General features: G+C 38.1%; 1 protein-coding gene across 7 annotated transcripts in view; it reads left to right on the top strand.

Moving 5' to 3' along the window:
- Positions 1 to 19,374, top strand: part of LOC18443678 (RNA methyltransferase family protein) — a 35,677-nt gene that overhangs the window by 12,937 nt on the left and 3,366 nt on the right. For 3 of the 7 annotated variants that reach the window (XM_088867403.1, XM_006853860.4, XM_088867405.1), the window contains exons 5-10: positions 1,956 to 2,064; positions 5,705 to 5,860; positions 14,497 to 14,612; positions 14,733 to 14,899; positions 18,225 to 18,355; positions 18,473 to 18,649. In XM_088867403.1, coding sequence (XP_088723529.1) covers positions 1,956 to 2,064; positions 5,705 to 5,860; positions 14,497 to 14,612; positions 14,733 to 14,899; positions 18,225 to 18,355; positions 18,473 to 18,580 — 787 coding nt within the window. In that variant the 3' untranslated portion in view covers positions 18,581 to 18,649. Of the gene's footprint in view, positions 1 to 1,909; positions 2,065 to 5,704; positions 5,861 to 14,496; positions 14,613 to 14,732; positions 14,900 to 18,224; positions 18,356 to 18,472; positions 18,650 to 19,374 lie in introns of those variants that run through there. The other 4 variants (XM_088867407.1, XM_088867406.1, XM_088867404.1 and 1 more) reach the window with 3 other exon arrangements.

Raw genomic sequence — 19,374 nt, 5'->3', positions numbered from 1 at the left:
TTTTCTCTTTGAGGTTTTGGGCTGATTTCTCCATTGGAGACACTCCCTATTTCTTACTTGATGTTCTTTCTCTTGTTCTATTTTGTTTCGTTAGGATTGTGCACTTGTGTCTACTAAACAACTAGATGAGACATGGATTCCTAGCTGCAAGGCAAATCATCAGGTCATTACTAGATGAATATTCATTTTTTAGTTATTGTTATAATGAGTTGGTTGAAGGAAGATTATTTTAATGAGAGGATGGTGATTATTTGAATGAGAGAATGGTGCTTAGGGACTTGAGCCAAGTGGAAGCTGGGCAAGGTCTTTTCACTAAGCAAAAGTAAATGAGTTTGACTATCTTGGGTTGCCTTTTCGTGTGGAAACCTCTAGCTGTGCGTCATGGGATGCAATTGCGCCCCATATTAGATGAATATTTACATCGATATGTCTGTATATACTATATATTCATGATGAATCCCTGCATTGTAATTAATCAATCAGTTTTGATGAGAATCATTCTTATTCTTTCTCTTTGGGAGGGTTTCTCATATTCTAACATTTTGTCAGACCTAGACTTGAAATCATCCAAAAGCTTAATATCCATGGGCCAGTGTAGAGAGAGAGACAGAGGGGAGGGGATCTCTGAATCTTTTTTGGGGGGTTCCATTGGATTTCAGTAAAGACTGATTCAATAAAGATATAAATTCCTTTGTTTTTCTTCATTGGATTAGTTTTATCTTTAATGGGAATAGTAGGGTGCCAAGTGAACAAAGACAATCAAAAGTAGCGGTTGGTAAATAAATCAGGGGTTGAGATAGTCTTGTGCGGTGGACACGCATGCATTTAAGACAATTAGTTGGCAGTAGATATATACATCTCTGGAATACTCCCTGGCTCCTAGGGGGATCAGCTTTGACCAATGATAGATCACAATTATGTGTTCAAAATTTTAAGTTTGAACCATAATTTGGCGATTCTCATGAATCTGTGAATCATAATTCCATGAAACTTGTCAGGGACATGTACACATTAACCTACTTCGATAACTAAATTATTCCTGGAAAACATATTTTTGATCTTTTGTCTCATGGTGCGGACTGTACATACTTTATCAGCAGACCTGTTTTTTTTTTCTTTAAAATTCTTTTTTAGTTTAAGCTTCCTAGATGCTTTGGTTTTCTACATTGTGTACAATCGTCATCTGCTGGAAGGCATGCCTAAAAGAGCCTATGCAAACTTCATAGCGAAAGAATGAATGGTTTATTTTGTATAAAATATTATCTTCCAGTTTCTTGCTCAAAATTTGAAAATCTCTTCTGAATGCATCAACCCTTCCTGAAGGTAAGAATGTAGGCGGTGATTTTTGAAGAAGGTTTCTTCAAAATAAATTTTTTTTAAGAAGGTTCTTTTCCCATAATTCAATATAGAAGTATGAAGAGTCCACGTGGTCCCTGATTTGCGTAATGGAAGCCGCAGTGTTATCTGTTCCTCAAAACTTTCTTGGCTAACAAAAAATTTAAAGGAATGAACAACATGTCACGATTGCAAAGGTGAGAGAGCTATATATATTTGGGTACTGATTGATGAAGATTGTACTGCCTCAAGAATTTGATGGAATGAATGTTGGCTTCATGGTAGTAGATGGTTTTCGAGTAGAAATTTGCTTTTAGCACTTATCACTAATTGTTCTTCTGTTTACATGTGTTGAAAATTTGTGTTTTCCCACCCCACTTACACAGTTTCATGCAATTTGTTTGATTGTATTTTTCTTCTTTACATTTCTCATTTTGATTTCCTGAGGATGATGCTTTTTCCACTAATATTGATGCTTTCATAGTTTGAACCTGCTGTTTTATTTGAGTCGGAAGTGTATTTTGTTGTTCGAAACCTTCAATGTTTTTTGGGTGGTGATGTATAATTTGTTCAGGTTCATTCAGACAATGAAATACATCATTCAATGGTCATTTTCTCAGGGATGTCAAGACTGGATTGCCAGAGCTTATGGTGAATTTTGTGACCTCATCCTACAATCCGGATTTATTGCGACCTCTTATCCAGAAGTTAACAACTATTCCTGAAATGGTATTTTTCATTGTTAATAATTCACAGGATCACTCTGAGTTGTTTTGTGTTGCAAATCTTTCCTACATAATACATATGAGGTTATTCAGTTATTATTGTGCAGCCAACAAGTTGGTAACATTCAGTCAATGCTTTCATTGTTATATGTTGTCGATGTTTTCATGTGGTCCCCTAGAGCCTGCTCCTTATAAGTAAATCTGCAGTATATTTCTGTTTTGACCGACATCTGTTCCTTGACATTTATCTATGGGGAAAGCTTTCTATGCTCCCCCTAGAGCATAGAAGTTCTATCCTCCCCTTACCATCCAGCCGTCCATTTTTTATCAAAAGAGCCACTCACCGTTTAATCTTAGATCCGACGTCTCAAAGTATTTTATTTTTAATTTTTTTAATATAAATTTTCTGAATGTGAAATTTGGTACGTGCCGTCTTCTCATTGGGGTGTACCTATGAAAAATATTAACAATAATTTTTTGATAAAAAATAATGACCAAAATACCCCTAAAAATGTTTGGGGGTATTTTGGTCATTTTATATTATTCAAAATATTTTTTTTTTTATATTCTTCGTTGGTGCGAGTTTAATAGAGGAATAGACGTCCAAAATTTGCTATCAAAATAGTTTATAGAAAAAAAATTAAAAATAAAATAGTGTAGAGACGTGACATTGTGATTGGGGCAATCCTAGCAAAAATGGACGGTTGGATAAGGGGGAGGATAGAACTTCTATGCTGTGGGGGAAGCATAGAAGCTTTCCCTTATCTATGATGGGCATATGCATCCTGTTTTGTTATCTGATGTTAGGTTCTTTGCTTCTTTCCCGCGACTTTGGTTTAATCTGAAGATAGTTGTCTAATTGGAGTTCTCGAACAAATGCAGCTTGAAATGACAACCTTTAGTGACTGTATTGAAGAGTACAGGATCAAATACAACTTTGAACCTCAAAAAGTTACCTAGACTAGGGTGAGGTTTGTATAAGGTGTCAACCTTAAACAATAACGGTAAGGTGCACCTCAAAATCTCATTAAAAGATGTATTTTCGTACAAAACCCTTGTCATGGCTTAAAAGTCTACTTTCCAATCCTATAATGAAATTGAAAGATCCAGAAATGATACAAATCTAGCAAATCTATAAGCACTTGGAAATCTTGAAAACGGACGGTCTAAATAATGTGTGACAAGATACACTATTTTTAGGACTTGAAATTCATTTTTTCTTTCATATCTATATATATCTACGTCAAGATGATCAATTAGAGAATTTTCAAGTGACAATAGTTTTTTTCGATGGGTTTTTTAGGTGCACCTTACCTGTACAATATAAGGTTGAGACCTTATATAAACTTTTTCCGTATAAGAATGTGAGGGCAGAAGCAACTTTTATTCAAGTAGCCTTGGAGTGACTATACATGTCAATTTGATTGTGGTAAAGTCTTGGATTAGCAATATTAAACAGATTACTGGTACTGGACTTCTCATAGCATGTGGGTCACAGATGGCTTGGAGGTATCTCCGCTTAGGGCCTGTCCTTTCCTGTGATTCTTTTTTCGTTTTCTTTTGAGATATTTATTGTTGTAAGCATTTGCAGGTCATGCATATCGAGAGCTTGTGTGTGTTTGCAAGTGCACGTGTGTGTGCACGCTATGAGCCGACTGGCCTATAATGTAGTATAAGCCTGACAGACAAGATCGAAGGAGAAAGAGATCTACATGTTCATAAAATTAGGATTTGTAAGAAAAGTAGGGGTCTGATGGGCGCCAAATTTTGTGCATGAGTAGGTCTAATCTAGTTGCTCAAAAAAAAATAAAAAATGAAAAAATAGGAGTTCAATAAAAAATTTGGGTAAAATGAGTCTGCCATTCTTGTCCGTTCATTTCATCTCTTCTACTTCAGTCCTACCTTCAACCTATTCTATGCTATAGGCTGGTGGGCCCATAGAATCATTTCTTTTGTGTGTGTGTGCATGTGTGCGGGCGTGCTCCTATGTGTATGTGTATGTGTATGTGTGTGTGTGCATGTGTTTTAGACTATTCAAAGATGTCTGCATCATATGTATGTATGTATGATCATTAAAGATGTCTGCGTGGACAGCATATTCACGTACTTGATGCTAATATGTCTTGTTTGCAAGTTTTAGGATGTGGGGTGCTGGTCTGACACATTGACACATTTTTATATTGTGGCAATAGCCCATGGTTGACATTGGTTTGTGCTCTATAATGATTTTTTTTCTTTTTGAAATGTTGACAATTGTATTAACCATAAAAGAGGAGTTACAATGCTGAGATAGTACAAGAGCACTCTGGAGGATGGGACTCTTAGCCAAAAAGAAAAGGCCCTCAGGCCCTATACAAAATGGGGCTATAGGTTCGTCCCTTTACAAAATATAGAAAGATGGGGTTATAAATAAGTCCCCTTACAAGGTCTGCTATAAATTTACAGAGAGAGCAAAAGTTATGCTATACTGCGTGTGGCCCACGGGATGCAAGAGAGGTGTTGTGAACCTAGTCTTCCTCATGGGCTTTGGCTCCGTCCTTTGCCAGGAGGTTCGCGAAGGCGTTTGGCGTCCTCAACATATGCATCCATGAGACGGGCGTATCCCTGCATATAAGTTCAATCTCGTCATACAAAGGCATAAGTTACCATGGAGGGGGAGCTTGCCTGGAGGTCTAGGTGATGATATTTTGGGCGTCTTCCTCCACTATCAGATGTCCCCAAGATCTAGAGGATTCTTGTTGTACAACCACTATTTGTCACTAAGACTGAGGGATGTGGTTTATGCCCAGGGATTAGGAGGTGCAGTTTGGAAAATTGAAGTTGATCAGCCCTAAGATCAGAACGAAGATAATTGGAACACTATCTCTATGAATGTTTTTGTATTCCCATCTTTGGATCAACCACATTTCTCCAGAAAGAAGCTAGTCGTGGACACAGAAATTTTCAGGTCATTTAGGAGCCAATATCTTAAACTGCTAAAGCCTAGTCTAGTCTATTGGACAAGGATAGAAGTGGTTCCTATATGGATCTTGTTGCTTCCTTACTAGAACTACATACTTTTCTATTGAAGGACGTGTGGTGTGCAATAACCGATACCCACATTTCAGTATATGTTTAATCATACGACCAAGAAATCATACAACAAGGAGCAAGGAGGATAAATAAAAGAAAAGAAAAAGGAGGACGACATCGAACAAGATAATGTTTAGGAAAATCAAAACATATAGGGACCATTTAAAGCTTTAACCATCAAGCCAGATGCCCGACTCCCAAAAAACAAAAAACAACTTTGACTGGATAATTCTGAACACGACATCTACCAAAAATAAGATGGTTAATTACTATTTACTATTGAATTGTTTTCTCTTGCACACAAAACTTGACATAAGATTCTATGGAAATTTTGGAATTTTCTGATCCAATTTCAGGTAATTTATTTTCTTACTAGAGAATGTGAAATTAGTTATTTTGTTAAAATTATCAAAGAAGAAAGAAATGACATTTTTCTCGAGAGTTTTTTGTCATACCAATGTATACTTGATGACAAAAGGTTCATACTGAATGGGTTAAATGTATGATCTAGTTTTTCTTTGATCTGGCAAAGATTATTCTTTTGTTGCTAACAATCATTTTCTTGATGATAGGCATGCATCATTAACAATGTAAATACTTCTGTTGGTAACACATCTGTTGGGGAGGAAGAGCATATTTTATATGGTAAATCCACAATTACTGAGGTTCTTAGAGGGCTTACCTTTCAAATATCAGCCAACTCTTTCTTCCAGACTAACACTCACCAGGTAAACTGTTACAGAGTATAACGCTCATTATGTGTTAATGCTTAATAGGACTTTTATTAACAATTGCACGTGGATACCAATCTGCAAGAGTTGGGTGGTTTGAGCTTGACTTTTCTTCAAACATGTTGCTGATGTTTTCAGTTTTCTCTTTAATCTTGAATTGGACATGGGCTATCGAAAGAGAACACTTTTAGATCCATAAAAATAGCTGTTCAATATACTTCATTTATCATTTCCCATGTCTGCACAAAAATGAAAATATTAATGCCCTGGAGTTGTGCATCATATCATGAAATTTCTTATTCAGTTTGAGATCTTTAAATAGTCTCAATTTCCTTACTGACGAAGAGGTAAACCATAGATTCCATTCTGTTTGTGGAAATTTCTTTAAACGTGTTGCTCTCTATCTGTATTCACAACTGTGTTGTATTTTGTTATTCTTGCTGCTGGATCTGCAATCTGCCTGTACCTATGAGGGTGCCCTCCAGTGAAATCAGCCGGCTCAGAATTTGAGAAGAAAATAGAAATATAAGGGAAATGGAAGAGACTGGGACCATATCCAGTTCTAATAAGACCTAGCATAGTTATTGATTTAGGGTTCATAAAACATTTTCTGCTGTGGCAACCAGCCATTGCAGGAATTGTCCCTAGTTCCATGCAGTCAGGTCCAAAGTTCACAATTCTTCTTACTTAAACATCAAAAGTTATGATAGCAACAATGAATCGAGCTTTCCAATAAGGACCACAAGAGTAGCGATATGTTACAAGAGTTTTAACGTTACAATAGTTTCACCTAAAATTGATTAGACCTCTAGTGTCAGCCTTTGAATCAGCCAATGTTCTTTCGGGCATGGGATTCTTCTCCATTGTTTTGATACACACACAAAAAAGAAGAAGAGGAAAAACAAAATCTTTTACTTACCATGACTACTCCTTTACAAATGACCAAGATTACCCCACAAAGTTATTAATTTTAAAGGTGCCATTTTGTTTATTTTGGTACTTTTTTTGCTTGGGTTTCTTTTGACATGCGTTAGACAAAACATGGCCCCATATCAACTTTTTAGGAAAAATAAGCTGTGTAAAATGACATGGGTGGGAGGCAGGAGCCATGATACACTTATCTCATCTCTCCTTATTCTTGTTCTTGGGTGCCTTAGCAATAGGGTTGCCCTGCAAGGAACACCCTAAAACAAGCCTTGCGAAGCCATGTTGACTTTCTCTCTCTCACTCTTCCCTCATCTCCTTTCACTACATCGATTGCAAGGTGCTTGTATGTTGCAGAGTTGATCAACCTAAGCATGGACCAAATCATAGCTTCTTTTGTTGTTTGTGCCTCTTTCTCCAAACTTGATTTGGTGCACGGTCGATTTCATGAGTGTTCCATCCTTTTATTTTACTTATTCTATGTGACAGAAACATAGCAAGAAATGTGGAAGTGTAGATTGAGTCATTCTTGCGTACTTTGTGTAAGCCCTCAGAGGCTAGATGCATGCTTCTTTTGGTTATGTTATGTACTCAATAGTCTATGCATGTGAAGTGTTTGGTCATATTTCTAATCGGGATTTTGAGCTAGTTTTTTCCTTGCACATTTTATTTTTCCTATCCCTCTTGTAGTAACCATCTCTCCAACAATCTAACATTGTGAACTTGGTGAACATCTCTTCATCTTGATGTTCATCATCGATAATCATACGCCTCTTCTATACTTGACTTACTACTAGCTCAATGCTTTTTTTTTTGAGTTGAGCAAGCCAATATCTTTACTGCTTCATTTCAATCGTGTCGTATTTTTTTTTTTTGGGTTGCTAACTCTATAGTAGAGTACTCGGCTTTTAAGTGCGACTATGATCTTTTACGCATTTGGATGAAGCAACAGATTCATCCATGCCGTTGGTAGGGTTTGTAAGACCACAGTTGATCTTGAAAGGGGATGAATGGAAAAAAGAGCATGTTGTGTCCAATGTAGGTATCTTAAATTTCTGCATGGTATTACGAATTCCCCAAGGTGTTGTGCCATTTTTAGTAGCCATCTTTACCATGTTGACCAAATTCCCCTAGACATACGAGACCAATGTTTCAAAAAGCGGCCCACCTAATGCTTAGGCAGTTCAGGGGAGGTGCTTTGCCCAGGCCTAGGTGGGCATCTTGGGCAGGGAGTCCCTAGGCGGTCGCCTACGCTCCTGGGACCCCGCTTAGGCTGGGCAGCTGCTTAGGGCCTGCGCCCCACCCAGGGGGAGAAAATGGCCCTTGTTGAGGGGCATTTTTCATCTTTTTTATGCCTAAATAAGGGGAAAAAGGGGTGTTTATGTTATTGTGTGACCTAAACCCTTTTGTTTACCTTTAGAGTAGAAAAATATTTTAAAATAATCACTTTTTTACATTTCTAAGAGCTTGATTGGGTATTTCAGAGTTTTAAAAAATCGATCCAAACATCGTCTTTTTGGTTTGGATGTGATTTTAATGATTTTTGAAGCTTATTAGATGATTTTTGGAAGTTATTTGAGATTGTGAAACATCTCAAACATTGAAGATTGAAGTTCGAGTAAAAATGTTAGTTAAAAATCTTCATATTTGGGATTTTATTTGTTATTTTAATGCCTTTTTCGGGTTCTTTTGGAAGTGGTGATCCGGGTTGGAAGTATGATTATAACCAAAATCCAAATGGCAAAAATCGTATAAGATGTAATTATTGCAAAAAAGATACTAATGGGGGTATAAACCAGTTCAAAAAATACCTTAGCGGTATTAGGGGGAATGTTACCCCTTGTAAAATTGTTCCTAAAGCTATCAGAGAGGAGATTAAGCAATATATGAGTGCGGTAAAACACAAACAGGAACAAAAGCCTTGTGATTTGGATAATTTATTTCAGGTTCTTCTAGAAGGGGTGATCCAGGTCGTAAGTATGGTTATAACCCGAAACCAAATGGTAAAAATTGTATAAGGTGTATTTTTTGTGAAAAATATACCCATGGGGGTATTAACCAATTCAAGAAACACCTAGCTAGCATTAAAGGGAATGTTGCTTCTTATAAAAAGGTTCATGAAGATATTAGGGATGAGATTAAACAATATTTGAATTTAGTAAAATCAAAAAAGGAAGAAAATGAGCCTTGTTATATGGAAATATCTTCTCCCGGTTCTTCTAGAAGTGGTGATCTGGGTTAGAAGTATAGTCATAACCCAAATCTAAATGACAAAAACTGTATAATGTGTAATTATTGCTGAAAGGATACTAATGGGGGTATTTACCAGTTCAAGAAACAACTTTCCGGTATTAAGGGGGGTATTGTTCTGTATAAAAATATTCCTGAGGTCACCAAGGAGGAGATTAAGCAATATTTGAGTTTAGTAAAACACAAAAAGCAAGACAAGGGTAAAGAGGCACCAAGTAGAGCAGCTAAGACTCATAGGGCTTTATCTACACAAAGTAAGAGGGGAGTAGAAGAAGATGAGGAAGAGGCACATTCAAAAGAAACGGAGGAGCACGAGCATTATGTTGAAGAGGGAGATGACTCTAATAATGATGACCTCAATTTCGATGCATTTGATGAGGCTTACCCTAGTTTTTCTAATGATGATTGAAGACACTTGACTCTTCGTGTTGAGTCTTAGATTGTATATTTTCTTTTTCTTATTTTCTAGTTTCTACCGATCTACTCTTATTGTATGGTTGTATTATTGTGTGGAACTGTGGATTATGGCATGATATGAACTATGGAGCATGGAGTATGAATTATGGATTGTACCTGTATTACTAATTTACTGATTACTATTATATTTTATTTTTGATTGTGCTAGTAGTCTATCTATTACAAATTTACAAGGGTTTGGAACTTTTTGGATTATAGGATTTTTAATATTTTATGATGTATACTTATATTCCCCTGCCTCGTGCCCCTCTTCTTGAACCCAGAACCTGGGCGGCTTCCTCGCCCGGTGTTTTTTGGAACATTGTACTAGACCATAAAACCAAGAGTTATGTAGAATTTGGTTCACTCTTGTTTTTCTTGGTGGGCCCTCTAAAACTTTCATATTCCACCTTAATGTCAGTTCACTAATCAATGATTCTATTTAGGTTATGTAGAATAAACCTCACAAAATCTTCTTAATTTTGTGAACCCTTTTATGCAACTCCATCCGTTTGACATGTAGTTCTAGGTTGTTCTTACGGAAACTTTACCTATTTTTTCTTAGTGTTCCTTACATTTCTTCTAGGTCTCTGGTATGTTTGATTGCATCCAAATATCTGAATATTTCAGAATTTTAAGTGATCATAAGAGTTTGAATGCTGAAAGAGAAAATACACATTTGATACGTCAAAATTGTATCCTCAAATATTAAGATAAAGACCTCAAATCTGTATTCTCTAAAATTCAAGTAACACTTGAATTTTGCAGGATTCATCTTGCCTGTCAACAATAACATGCGGTTCCTGTATTCTCCCTAAGTCCGTAAAGGAAAATAAACAATCTCTCTCTCTCTCTCTCTCTCTTCAAAAGCTCTTCATTCACTAGTTTTTATTGCTCCTCCATCTTCCATCTCTCTCGTTAATGGCTTCATAAAGGAAAATAAAGATTCTCTCTCTCTCTCTCTCTCTCTCTCTTTCTCTCTCTCTTCAAAAGCTATACATTCACTACTTTTTCTTGCTCCTTCCTCTTCCATCACTCTCGTTAATGGCTTCAAGGCTTTACTGGTTTTAAGCCTTTTTCCATCCTAAGAATCCATGGATATCGAACAAAAACAGGCGTAGTTCATAGAGTATTTTGTGAAGAAGGCAGAGAGAGTCTCAAAGCAAATTCTCTAGTTAATGTCATCATAGAGGCCACTTCTCATCCATCGCTCTTTGCCTTCTCTGAAATCGTTTCTATTCCCAACATTTCTGAGTATCAATATCTTTGCGGTTGATTGGGTTGAGAGAGAGAGAGAGAGAGAGAGAGAGAGAGAGAGAGAGAGAGAGAGAGAGAGAGAGAGAGAGAGAGAGAGAGAGAGAGTTTACCATGTATGGAGAGATGAATTGTAATGGTTAATGGGTTTTTATATATATTAAGAAACAAGTGGGTTTTTTTAGTTGCATACTTAATCTCTAACATGTTGTGTTTTGGGCTGTTGGATATGTTCATTCAAATCACTTCACTTATTGGAGCCCTAGTCTGATTTGTGCTTGCAATGTGCTTGAAGAAATGATATAAAGAGATAGGCATACAGGCACCAAAAAATTTATATCAAGATAATATATAATTTAAATAAGTAAAAAGCCAATAATGCCTTTATTGGAATTTTAATATCTGAATATTGAAATTCTGTTTTGCCAAACATACCCTTACCTATTTTTTCTCCTTGTTCCTTTCATTTCATTTCTTCTAGGTCTCCCCAGATTCCATTGCCTTTCCACCAAGCTACTTCATGTGCTCCCAAGTTCCATGTGTTTTCCATGTGCTTTTATTGTTTCTCAAGAATTACCAGGGGGCATGTTTTCTTTGCTTCTTTCCCATTCTTCTTCTATTACTACAGTATTGTATTTCCCCATAAAATTTTCTATAATTGTAACAATGTTCTGTATTTCCCGATGTATTCTATATTACCATCCATTTTCCATTTCTGTTTCTTGTCCTTTATTTGGAGGTTGTGACCATGATTACTATCATACATCAGATGGATGTCCATTGCATCATGGGGCTTTGTATGGTTTAGTGCCAAATTGGAGGAATAAATTTAGATTTTTGAGATCACCAATCTTGTCTATTTTCCTAGTTATCTATGTTTCTTTTATGAGAATGTTAACCTTAAATTAAGAAAGAAGATGAGTACAAAAGGCCTAGGCAAACCACAAAGTCAAATGCTCTAGGGAAAAGAAAACCAGAAAAAGGAAACCAAAAGCCTTCTTTTAGAAGGTTACAGTGTAGAAACAGCAACCAAGAAAAAGAAGGGGATCCAAAAATCCAGATAGTGACACACGTTAGCTTCTAAAATCCCTCCGTTAAAGCCGCTTCTTTAGCTAGGGCGTTTGCTTCCTGGTTGCCCTCCCTCCAGGTATGCATCCATGAGACGTCCATATCCCTATACAAGTAATGAATCTGATCAAATATGTGCTCTAGGGACTAGGGTGGGGGTGAAGAGGGAATTCTTTGGGCCCACAAAATGGTATTCTGCGAGTCTCCCCCAATCAAGATAGAGTTCAAACTCAGTGTTTGAAGGAGCATGAGTCCTTCCAGAAGTGCAAAGGCCTCGGCTTCCACCGAATTGGTGTGGCAGATGTAGATGGAGGAGGAAGCCACTGTAGTGCCAAGATGGTCCCTTATGATGGCTCCCACTCTGGATGGTCCTGGATTACCGAGGGAACATTCATCGAAGTTCAGTTTAAGGCAGTCTTGTGGTGGGGGCTCCAAAGGGAAGCCCGGGCTGGGCGTTTACGATTATGCTTTAGGACCGAGCTCCAATCCTGAAAGAAAGCTGAGGTGGAAACTCCTTTGAAGCTATGATGATTGGTTGCCTAGAAAACAACCGTGGATTTAAGCTTGGTGAGAATTTTAATCCACGCGGAGTATTCGCCCCGGAATATTATGTTATTTCTCTCAATCCATAAAAGCCCAAATAGTGGCCGCCACCATAGATTTCCAAAGTAAAATCGCTGATTTAGGCCAAGGAAAGGGTTGGATGGATGAGAGGATGGACGAAACATGCTCGGGTGTTGGATCTCGAAGAGATTAAGAATCCCCCCCCATAGGTTGTGGGCAAAGGGGCAGTGCAAGAAAAGGTGGTCGTTTGTTTCCTCTGTTGCTAAACACATGACACATCGGTTTGGAAGTGGGATGCCTCTGCGTTGAATTTGGTCGACTATTAGCACTCTTTGGCAAAGTGCTAGCCACATGAAAATCTTAATTTTGGGAGGGGCAAAGGAGACCCAGGCCTGTGAAACCGAGGGTGAAGGAGCTACTGGTACTGTTGTAACCTGAGAAAGGCTTTGGTAGAACGAGGAGACCGAGAAATTCTAGAACCAGTTGGGGACCAAATGATGCTATCTGGACCACTGTGTGCTAGAAAGATGGTCTGAAGTTCAGCTGCTAGTTCGGTGAAGTGGATAACTTCCAGTTCGTAAAGATTCCTTTTGAAAACAAGGTTCCAAGATCTCTTCTGCTATAGTAACGCCTTGTCTTCGAGCAAGAGAGTATAGATCAGGGAATCTTTCGAGAGGGGTGTGGCCCAACCAAAGGTCCTGCCATAAAAGGATGTGGTTCCCCTCTCTAGGGTGGAACCTGATAAGAGATTGAAAGAGTTGATGTGCCCCACAAATGGATTGCCAAATACCAAAAGATCTCTGGTTAGGCTTGATGTCTGGAATCCAAGGTGAGGTTGGTATTCGGTATTTATGCTTGAGGATGTTGGTCCACAGTCGGTCCCTTTGGGTTGCCAATCGGCAACTCTATTTGCCTAGAAGAGCGATGTTTTGCTTTCTAAGATTTTTGATCCCGAGTCCTCCCAGTTTTTTGGGGAGGCATAGTTTCTCCCAGGCAATAAGATGGAATTTGTTGGAGGAAGCATCCCCCTACCAAAAGAACCTTCTCATCAGTTGTTCTATCCTAGCCCTGATGGCTGCTGGCATATGAAACAATGACATTTGGTAGACCGTTATGTTAGCAAGGTGGCTTTGATGAGAGTCAATCGACCTCCCGGTGATAGGAAGCGGCCTTTCTACCCTGCTAGTTTACGATCGACCTTGTCGACTATGTGAGACCATAGCCACTTTTTAGGCTTGCCCAAACAGAGAGAGGCAGCCCGAGGTATTTGGAGGGAAGGTTTTCGGTCCCACACCCCCAACTGTCAGCAAAGCTATTGAGGGAAGTCTGGTCAACATTGATCCCCATCATTTTGGATTTGTCATAGTTTACTTTAAAGCCGGTGACGAACTCAAAACATCTGAGAAACAAGAAGAGGTTGTCAATATCCTCAGGGTTGGCATTGCAAAAAACCAGGGTATCATCCGCATATTGGAGGTGTGTGACTGTCGGCCCGTGGTGGCCCACAGTGAAACCGTGCAAAAGCCCAGCCGAATACATTCTGGAAATGGATTGACTGAAGACCTCGGCTGAAATGGTGAAGAGAAAAGGGGAGAGGGGGTCTCCTTGGCGAAGGTCCCCTGGTAGAAGGAAAGAATCCCTTTGGAGAACCATTGATGAGGATGGAGAAGAGGGGATCTATGTTTGTTTGCCCAAAGCAAATAGTGTGTGCAATCATTGCATTGTATGAAGTTCCTCGCATGGACCATATGTACACATGATCGAATATTTGGATACGCTGGTTTTCCTTTTGTTGCAGTTACTTTATAAATATTATATCGCTGGCTTTCCTTTTGTTGCAGTATAAGTATTATATCTGAATTTTTTTTTTTTTGTGTTAATGTCTTAGCTTGAGCTGTGGTCATAGTTTCTTTGGATGGTGATTTCTTGCAAGAGACACCTCATGTAAGTTAGTATAAGAATAATCTTTTAGTTTTGATGTGTAACTTCAGTTGTCATCTGTAGTTTCCTTATCATCCATCTTCCTTTACCTAGGTTTTAGAATTGTTTATTCCCTCTTCCGTTTGCCTCGATTTCATAAATGATTGTTTCTGTTAACAACTATGCTTTTCATTCAGGCTGAGGTTCTGTATAAGCTGATCGAAGAATGTGCTGGTCTTAGGGGTGATGGTTCAGAAAATGTCCTCGATCTCTTCTGTGGAACTGGCACAATTGGTCTCACACTTGCCAAGAAGTATATCTTCTCTGAACTGATTTGATTTGCTGATTCTTTCATTAAGTTTGGGATGTCGATCATTTCTTGTTCATACAAGACTCACATTGTTATTTTTTTCCCGTCGGTTCTTAATGTTAGGGTGAAACATGTTTATGGTTATGAGGTTGTGGCTCAAGCTGTTGCAGATGCTCGCCAGAATGCAAAAATAAACAACATCTGCAATGCTGCTTTTATCCAAGGAGATCTAAACAAGATCAATGATAATTTTGGGAAAGACTTTCCTTCTCCTGATATTATTATTTTAGGTACTTTCTTGTCCCGAGGTTCTGTTCTTAACATATAGCTTCTTTGGGCCATTCTAAGAATAATAAAGACATTCTGAAACAAAGCTAAACTGATGTTGTTAAATGGATAGTATGAAGGCCCTAATGAGAGGTGTACAGAGGATCCAATATCTAAATTTACCACTTTGGGGAATAACTATGTAACTGCAGTCAGAAACTAAGGCGCTGGTGGTTTCTAACCACTAGTCTGTTTGCCTTCTTGTCCATCTGAAGTCTGGTGCTACATTGTTGATTTGTGGACTTTTGAGTAATGTTGCATCTACTTTTGTTTATCCAAATTTCCTTTGACTTGTATAGTGTCAGTCTCTTAGTAGTGGACGAAATATTTTAGTTATCTTGGTTGTGTGGGACATTCGTCATTTGTGCATGCTGAAACAAGTTGTAAGATGTATGCTCAGGGATGTCTTCCTCTCGCAAACTCACAATCAGCCTTCTTTTTAATAAAGTCAATATGATGTCTTCTGGCAAAAATAGCCCCCAATTTAATGTGGTATAGGAGATCGAGAGCAACCAGCATTCATTTAACAACTTCCATTATGATTATATGTATGTCTAATGGTTTTTCTGATCTTATTTAATTGGCAAAAAATTTCCAAATGTATGTCACTACGTGAAAAATTTGAGCTATCATATGAAAAGAGAAGAATATAATCTTTTATTCCCTTTAGGTTGTTTTTTAGCAAACTAGGGCTGTAAATAGATCATGCCTAGTTTAGTTCACTTTGCCTGGCCTGGTAGGGTCCTGAACCAAAACGGATTTGGACCTAGCTAGTTACAGGTCCATCAGGGCTGACCCAACCCATTGTGTCCACACACACACACACACCCACACGCACTCACACATAGATAGATATGAATATAACTAGGTTGGGTAAAGCCAATCTCCAAATCGTGCCCAAACTAGGTGGGACCTGACAAGAGCTTGATCATGTCAGGTCTGGCTCTGTTGGACCCCGACCCGACTTGTTGGGTCTAGTTCCTAGGTTTAGATCTGTGTTAGCCTTTGTGGCCTTGAAATGCCTAGGGAGCTTGTAAAAATGATAACTTTATAATGGAATATACACTTTAGTGGGAGTGTGCATTGACCACGGGTTGGGCAATTTGTGGCCCTGTTTACAATGGGTCATCCCTTATTGTGGTCTGAGAGATACCCAATGACAGTGTTTGTAGGCCAGGAGAACTATGTGGTCTCATGTGTGCGGTTGTAGTACCTGTAAGAACAAGGGCCAAAGCTTCAACAAACTTCTACATGCATGTACACATTGACAGCCGTATTACTGGGAAGCAGCCCTATGGAGGGACACATGTACATGTGCATAGAGAGAATCCCCTTTGCACTGTGGTGGCAAATTCTAGACTTGCTCTTAAGGGGTGGGGGGGAGCTGAAATCCACATTTCTGGATCATGATTCCATTGTTTATTAACAAACTTTGACAATCCAATCATAATCCCTAGCATTGAGACTGTGGGTCATGGGTCTTTGTTGGGTTGGAGGAGAAAATAATAGTGGATCATAGTTCTTAGGTCAAGTGGAGTGTCTTTATTATCGCTAATCTTGACTCATTGGTATCAGTCCACTTCTAAATATTTTATATTTGGATTAGAAATGTTTTTATGATTTTTACAATTTTTTTCAGAATTTTAAAAATTTATATCAGCTGAAAATTCATTAGAAGGGTATTTTCAAAATCTTCAGAATTAGGATGAGTGACTAAAGATCCAGCCCTACATGTGTGTGCCACCCATTAGTGGGACGTGTGGCTTTGTGGGGCGCACATAATGTCGTATGCCCCACTTATTTTATTTTGTGTACTACTTTTAGTTAAATGTTTAGTTAGTTAGGGAATCTTTTAAAATTTAAATTGATTTGTTTCTTATTCAAATGGGAGTTTTGTTTTTGACCAAAATAAAAAAGATTATCCTTGATATCCTATAGATTTTAAAAGATACAAAAAATACTAAAAGTGGTTGTAATAATTTGACCCAAGTACAACCACTTTTAAAATAGAAGTTGGACTTGGGTCAAATTATAAGATGATAAGGTTCCTAATTTTCGCTCAAAATGATGATAGTTAATTTGTGGGATGGATGGCTCAGATTTAATATCTCTCACCCCACAGATTGCCTAATATCCTAATGGTCAAGCTGGGTAAATAGGATAAGGCATACCTAGAAGACATCCTATTTCAAGTGGGGGAAAGATTTGCTTCTATTTAAACCCTATTTGAACACTTCTCTCAAATTATGACATGACCTCTCTCTCTCTCACTTCAAGAAAAACTCTCTCTCTCTCTCTGCCCTGATATTTCTCTCTCTCTCTCTCTCTCTCTCTCTCTCTCTCTCTTTCAAATTTTACGTCACGCCTCTCTCTCCCCTTTGCTCATGGGGTAACACCACCCAAAAGGAAGATAACAAGGCGCCATTGTTTTGAAACCCTAGGTTAGAACTTTGCATTTTTTTTTTAAGAAAATGTGAGGTATATCCAGCCAAGAGAGAAATAAACCCTTAAGCATAGTCCTAATGTGATCCTAAAGGGTTCCTACAAATCCTAAAATAGGTTTCTATGGTCTCTAAAGTCCTAGATTAAAAGGTATTGCCTGAAAAGCTTCTCTATCTCAGAAACTCCAGCAAGAATTAAAGGATTAAAAGTTTGAAGAAAAGGAGAGGTATAGCCAGCCAAGAGAGAAACAAACCCTCAAGCCTCATCCTAATTTGATCCTATAGGGTTCCTACAAATCCTAAATAGGTTTCTATGCTCTCTAAACCCCAGATTGAAAGGTATTTACCTGAAAAGCTTCCCTATCTCAGAAATTCCAGAAAGAACTAAAGAATTAAAAGTGTGTCATCGGTTAGGGAATCGGGTGTGGGGTGTATCAAGCCCTTTGGGGGTGACTTTAGGCAACATCTAAGAAGTCTTCCCAGTTGATTTAGTTATTTTCAGTCATATTTTATATTTTTCTGTGAATTCCCAAGAACATATTTTGTACTTAAAAATGTAGTGGAAGATTAGTTATTGCTCTTGGATGGTGTTTATTTGCTTTGGCAGTAAAAGAAAAGATCCTATGTTGTATTTAGGGTTTTAATTTTGATTTACAGTAGTGTATAGTGGACCCCATGAAGTGGAATTCAGGTATATTGAATAAACGAAAATAAATTTTCTTTTGTATTTACTACCTCGAGTTCCACAGCCACTCCTTTCAACCTGAACCGAGGTCGACCCGGCCATTAGCACCCCTTGAGCAGACGAGTTGTTGATTTTGTCATTATCATGGCTTTTTTGCTGCAGATCCTAATCGTCCTGGTTTGCACATGAAGTTGATAAAATTTCTTTTGTGGATACGAGCCGCACGCATTATCTATGTATCATGTAATCCTGCCACATGTGCACGTGACATTGACTATCTCTGCCATGGCATGGTACAAATCATTACTTTCTTTTGTCATCCATTTGTTGAATTAAGTGGAGTTTAGATTTTTGCATTTTGCAGCAGCTAATTATTCTTTTCTTTTCTTTTTTCCCCCTTATATATAAAGGTTGAGCATGGCATCAAAGGGTGCTACCAGCTGAAAAGTTTGCAGCCAGTAGATATGTTCCCACATACCCCCCACATTGAGTGTGTATGCCTGCTTGAGCTTCGATGAATAAATATAGTTTTGGCAGACAGCAGGTTGCAGGGTGGTTCAATTTTGGTTCTTCTCATTGGGCATGAGGTATGAATATTACTCATCATCATCATCATCATCATCATCATCATCATCATCATAATCATCATCATCATAATCATCATCATCATTGTCATCTCATCATGGTCTTCAGAGCCATCAGGATTTACAGTTCCATCATCATCAAGTTTTTAAAATAGCTTTTTCTTGCTGTTTATTTGTTTGTATTCTGCTGATTATTTACTACCCTTTGGATAATTTTGGTTTCCGTAAATCAAAGTTAATACTACCTTCAAGCACAATTGGCCCAGAGTTTCCCCCCCAATCTTGAATTGATTTAGCAGTCCTCATGTGTGCACAACTTTGGAGGATTTGAGGAATAGAATCTCATTTTCAATTTTTTTCTTCTAGGTGAGCAAGCCAGAATTTAAACCGTAGACATTAGTAATGCTACTCTTACATCCAAATGGTTGAGCCAGTAGGATGAAATTTAAACCTTAGACAAGAGTATTGCTACTCTTACATCCAAACGGTTGAGCCAGTAGGATGAACTTCTATAAAAAGCTGCTTAATTTGATTCTTTCTGGGATTTCTTGTTATTAGTTTCTTCAAAATCCTAGTTTCTTCTCAAATTTCTAGCACATTTTCATCCTTTTTTATCCTTTTTGGTGCCAATTGGGAACTGTCCCAGGATTACAATTAGAAAGATTACAATCTCAAAATCGCGATGGTCACATTAATGGATCAACTTTTCTCTTGCTTCTAGGGTAGAA

The sequence above is a fragment of the Amborella trichopoda genome, chromosome 5 (assembly GCF_054954075.1).
Source record: "Amborella trichopoda isolate Santa Cruz 75 chromosome 5, AtrichopodaSantaCruz75HAP2 v2.0, whole genome shotgun sequence".
NCBI lineage: Eukaryota > Viridiplantae > Streptophyta > Magnoliopsida > Amborellales > Amborellaceae > Amborella > Amborella trichopoda.
Note: the sequence above shows the minus strand (reverse complement) of the source record. Positions and strands in the feature narration are given on the sequence as shown.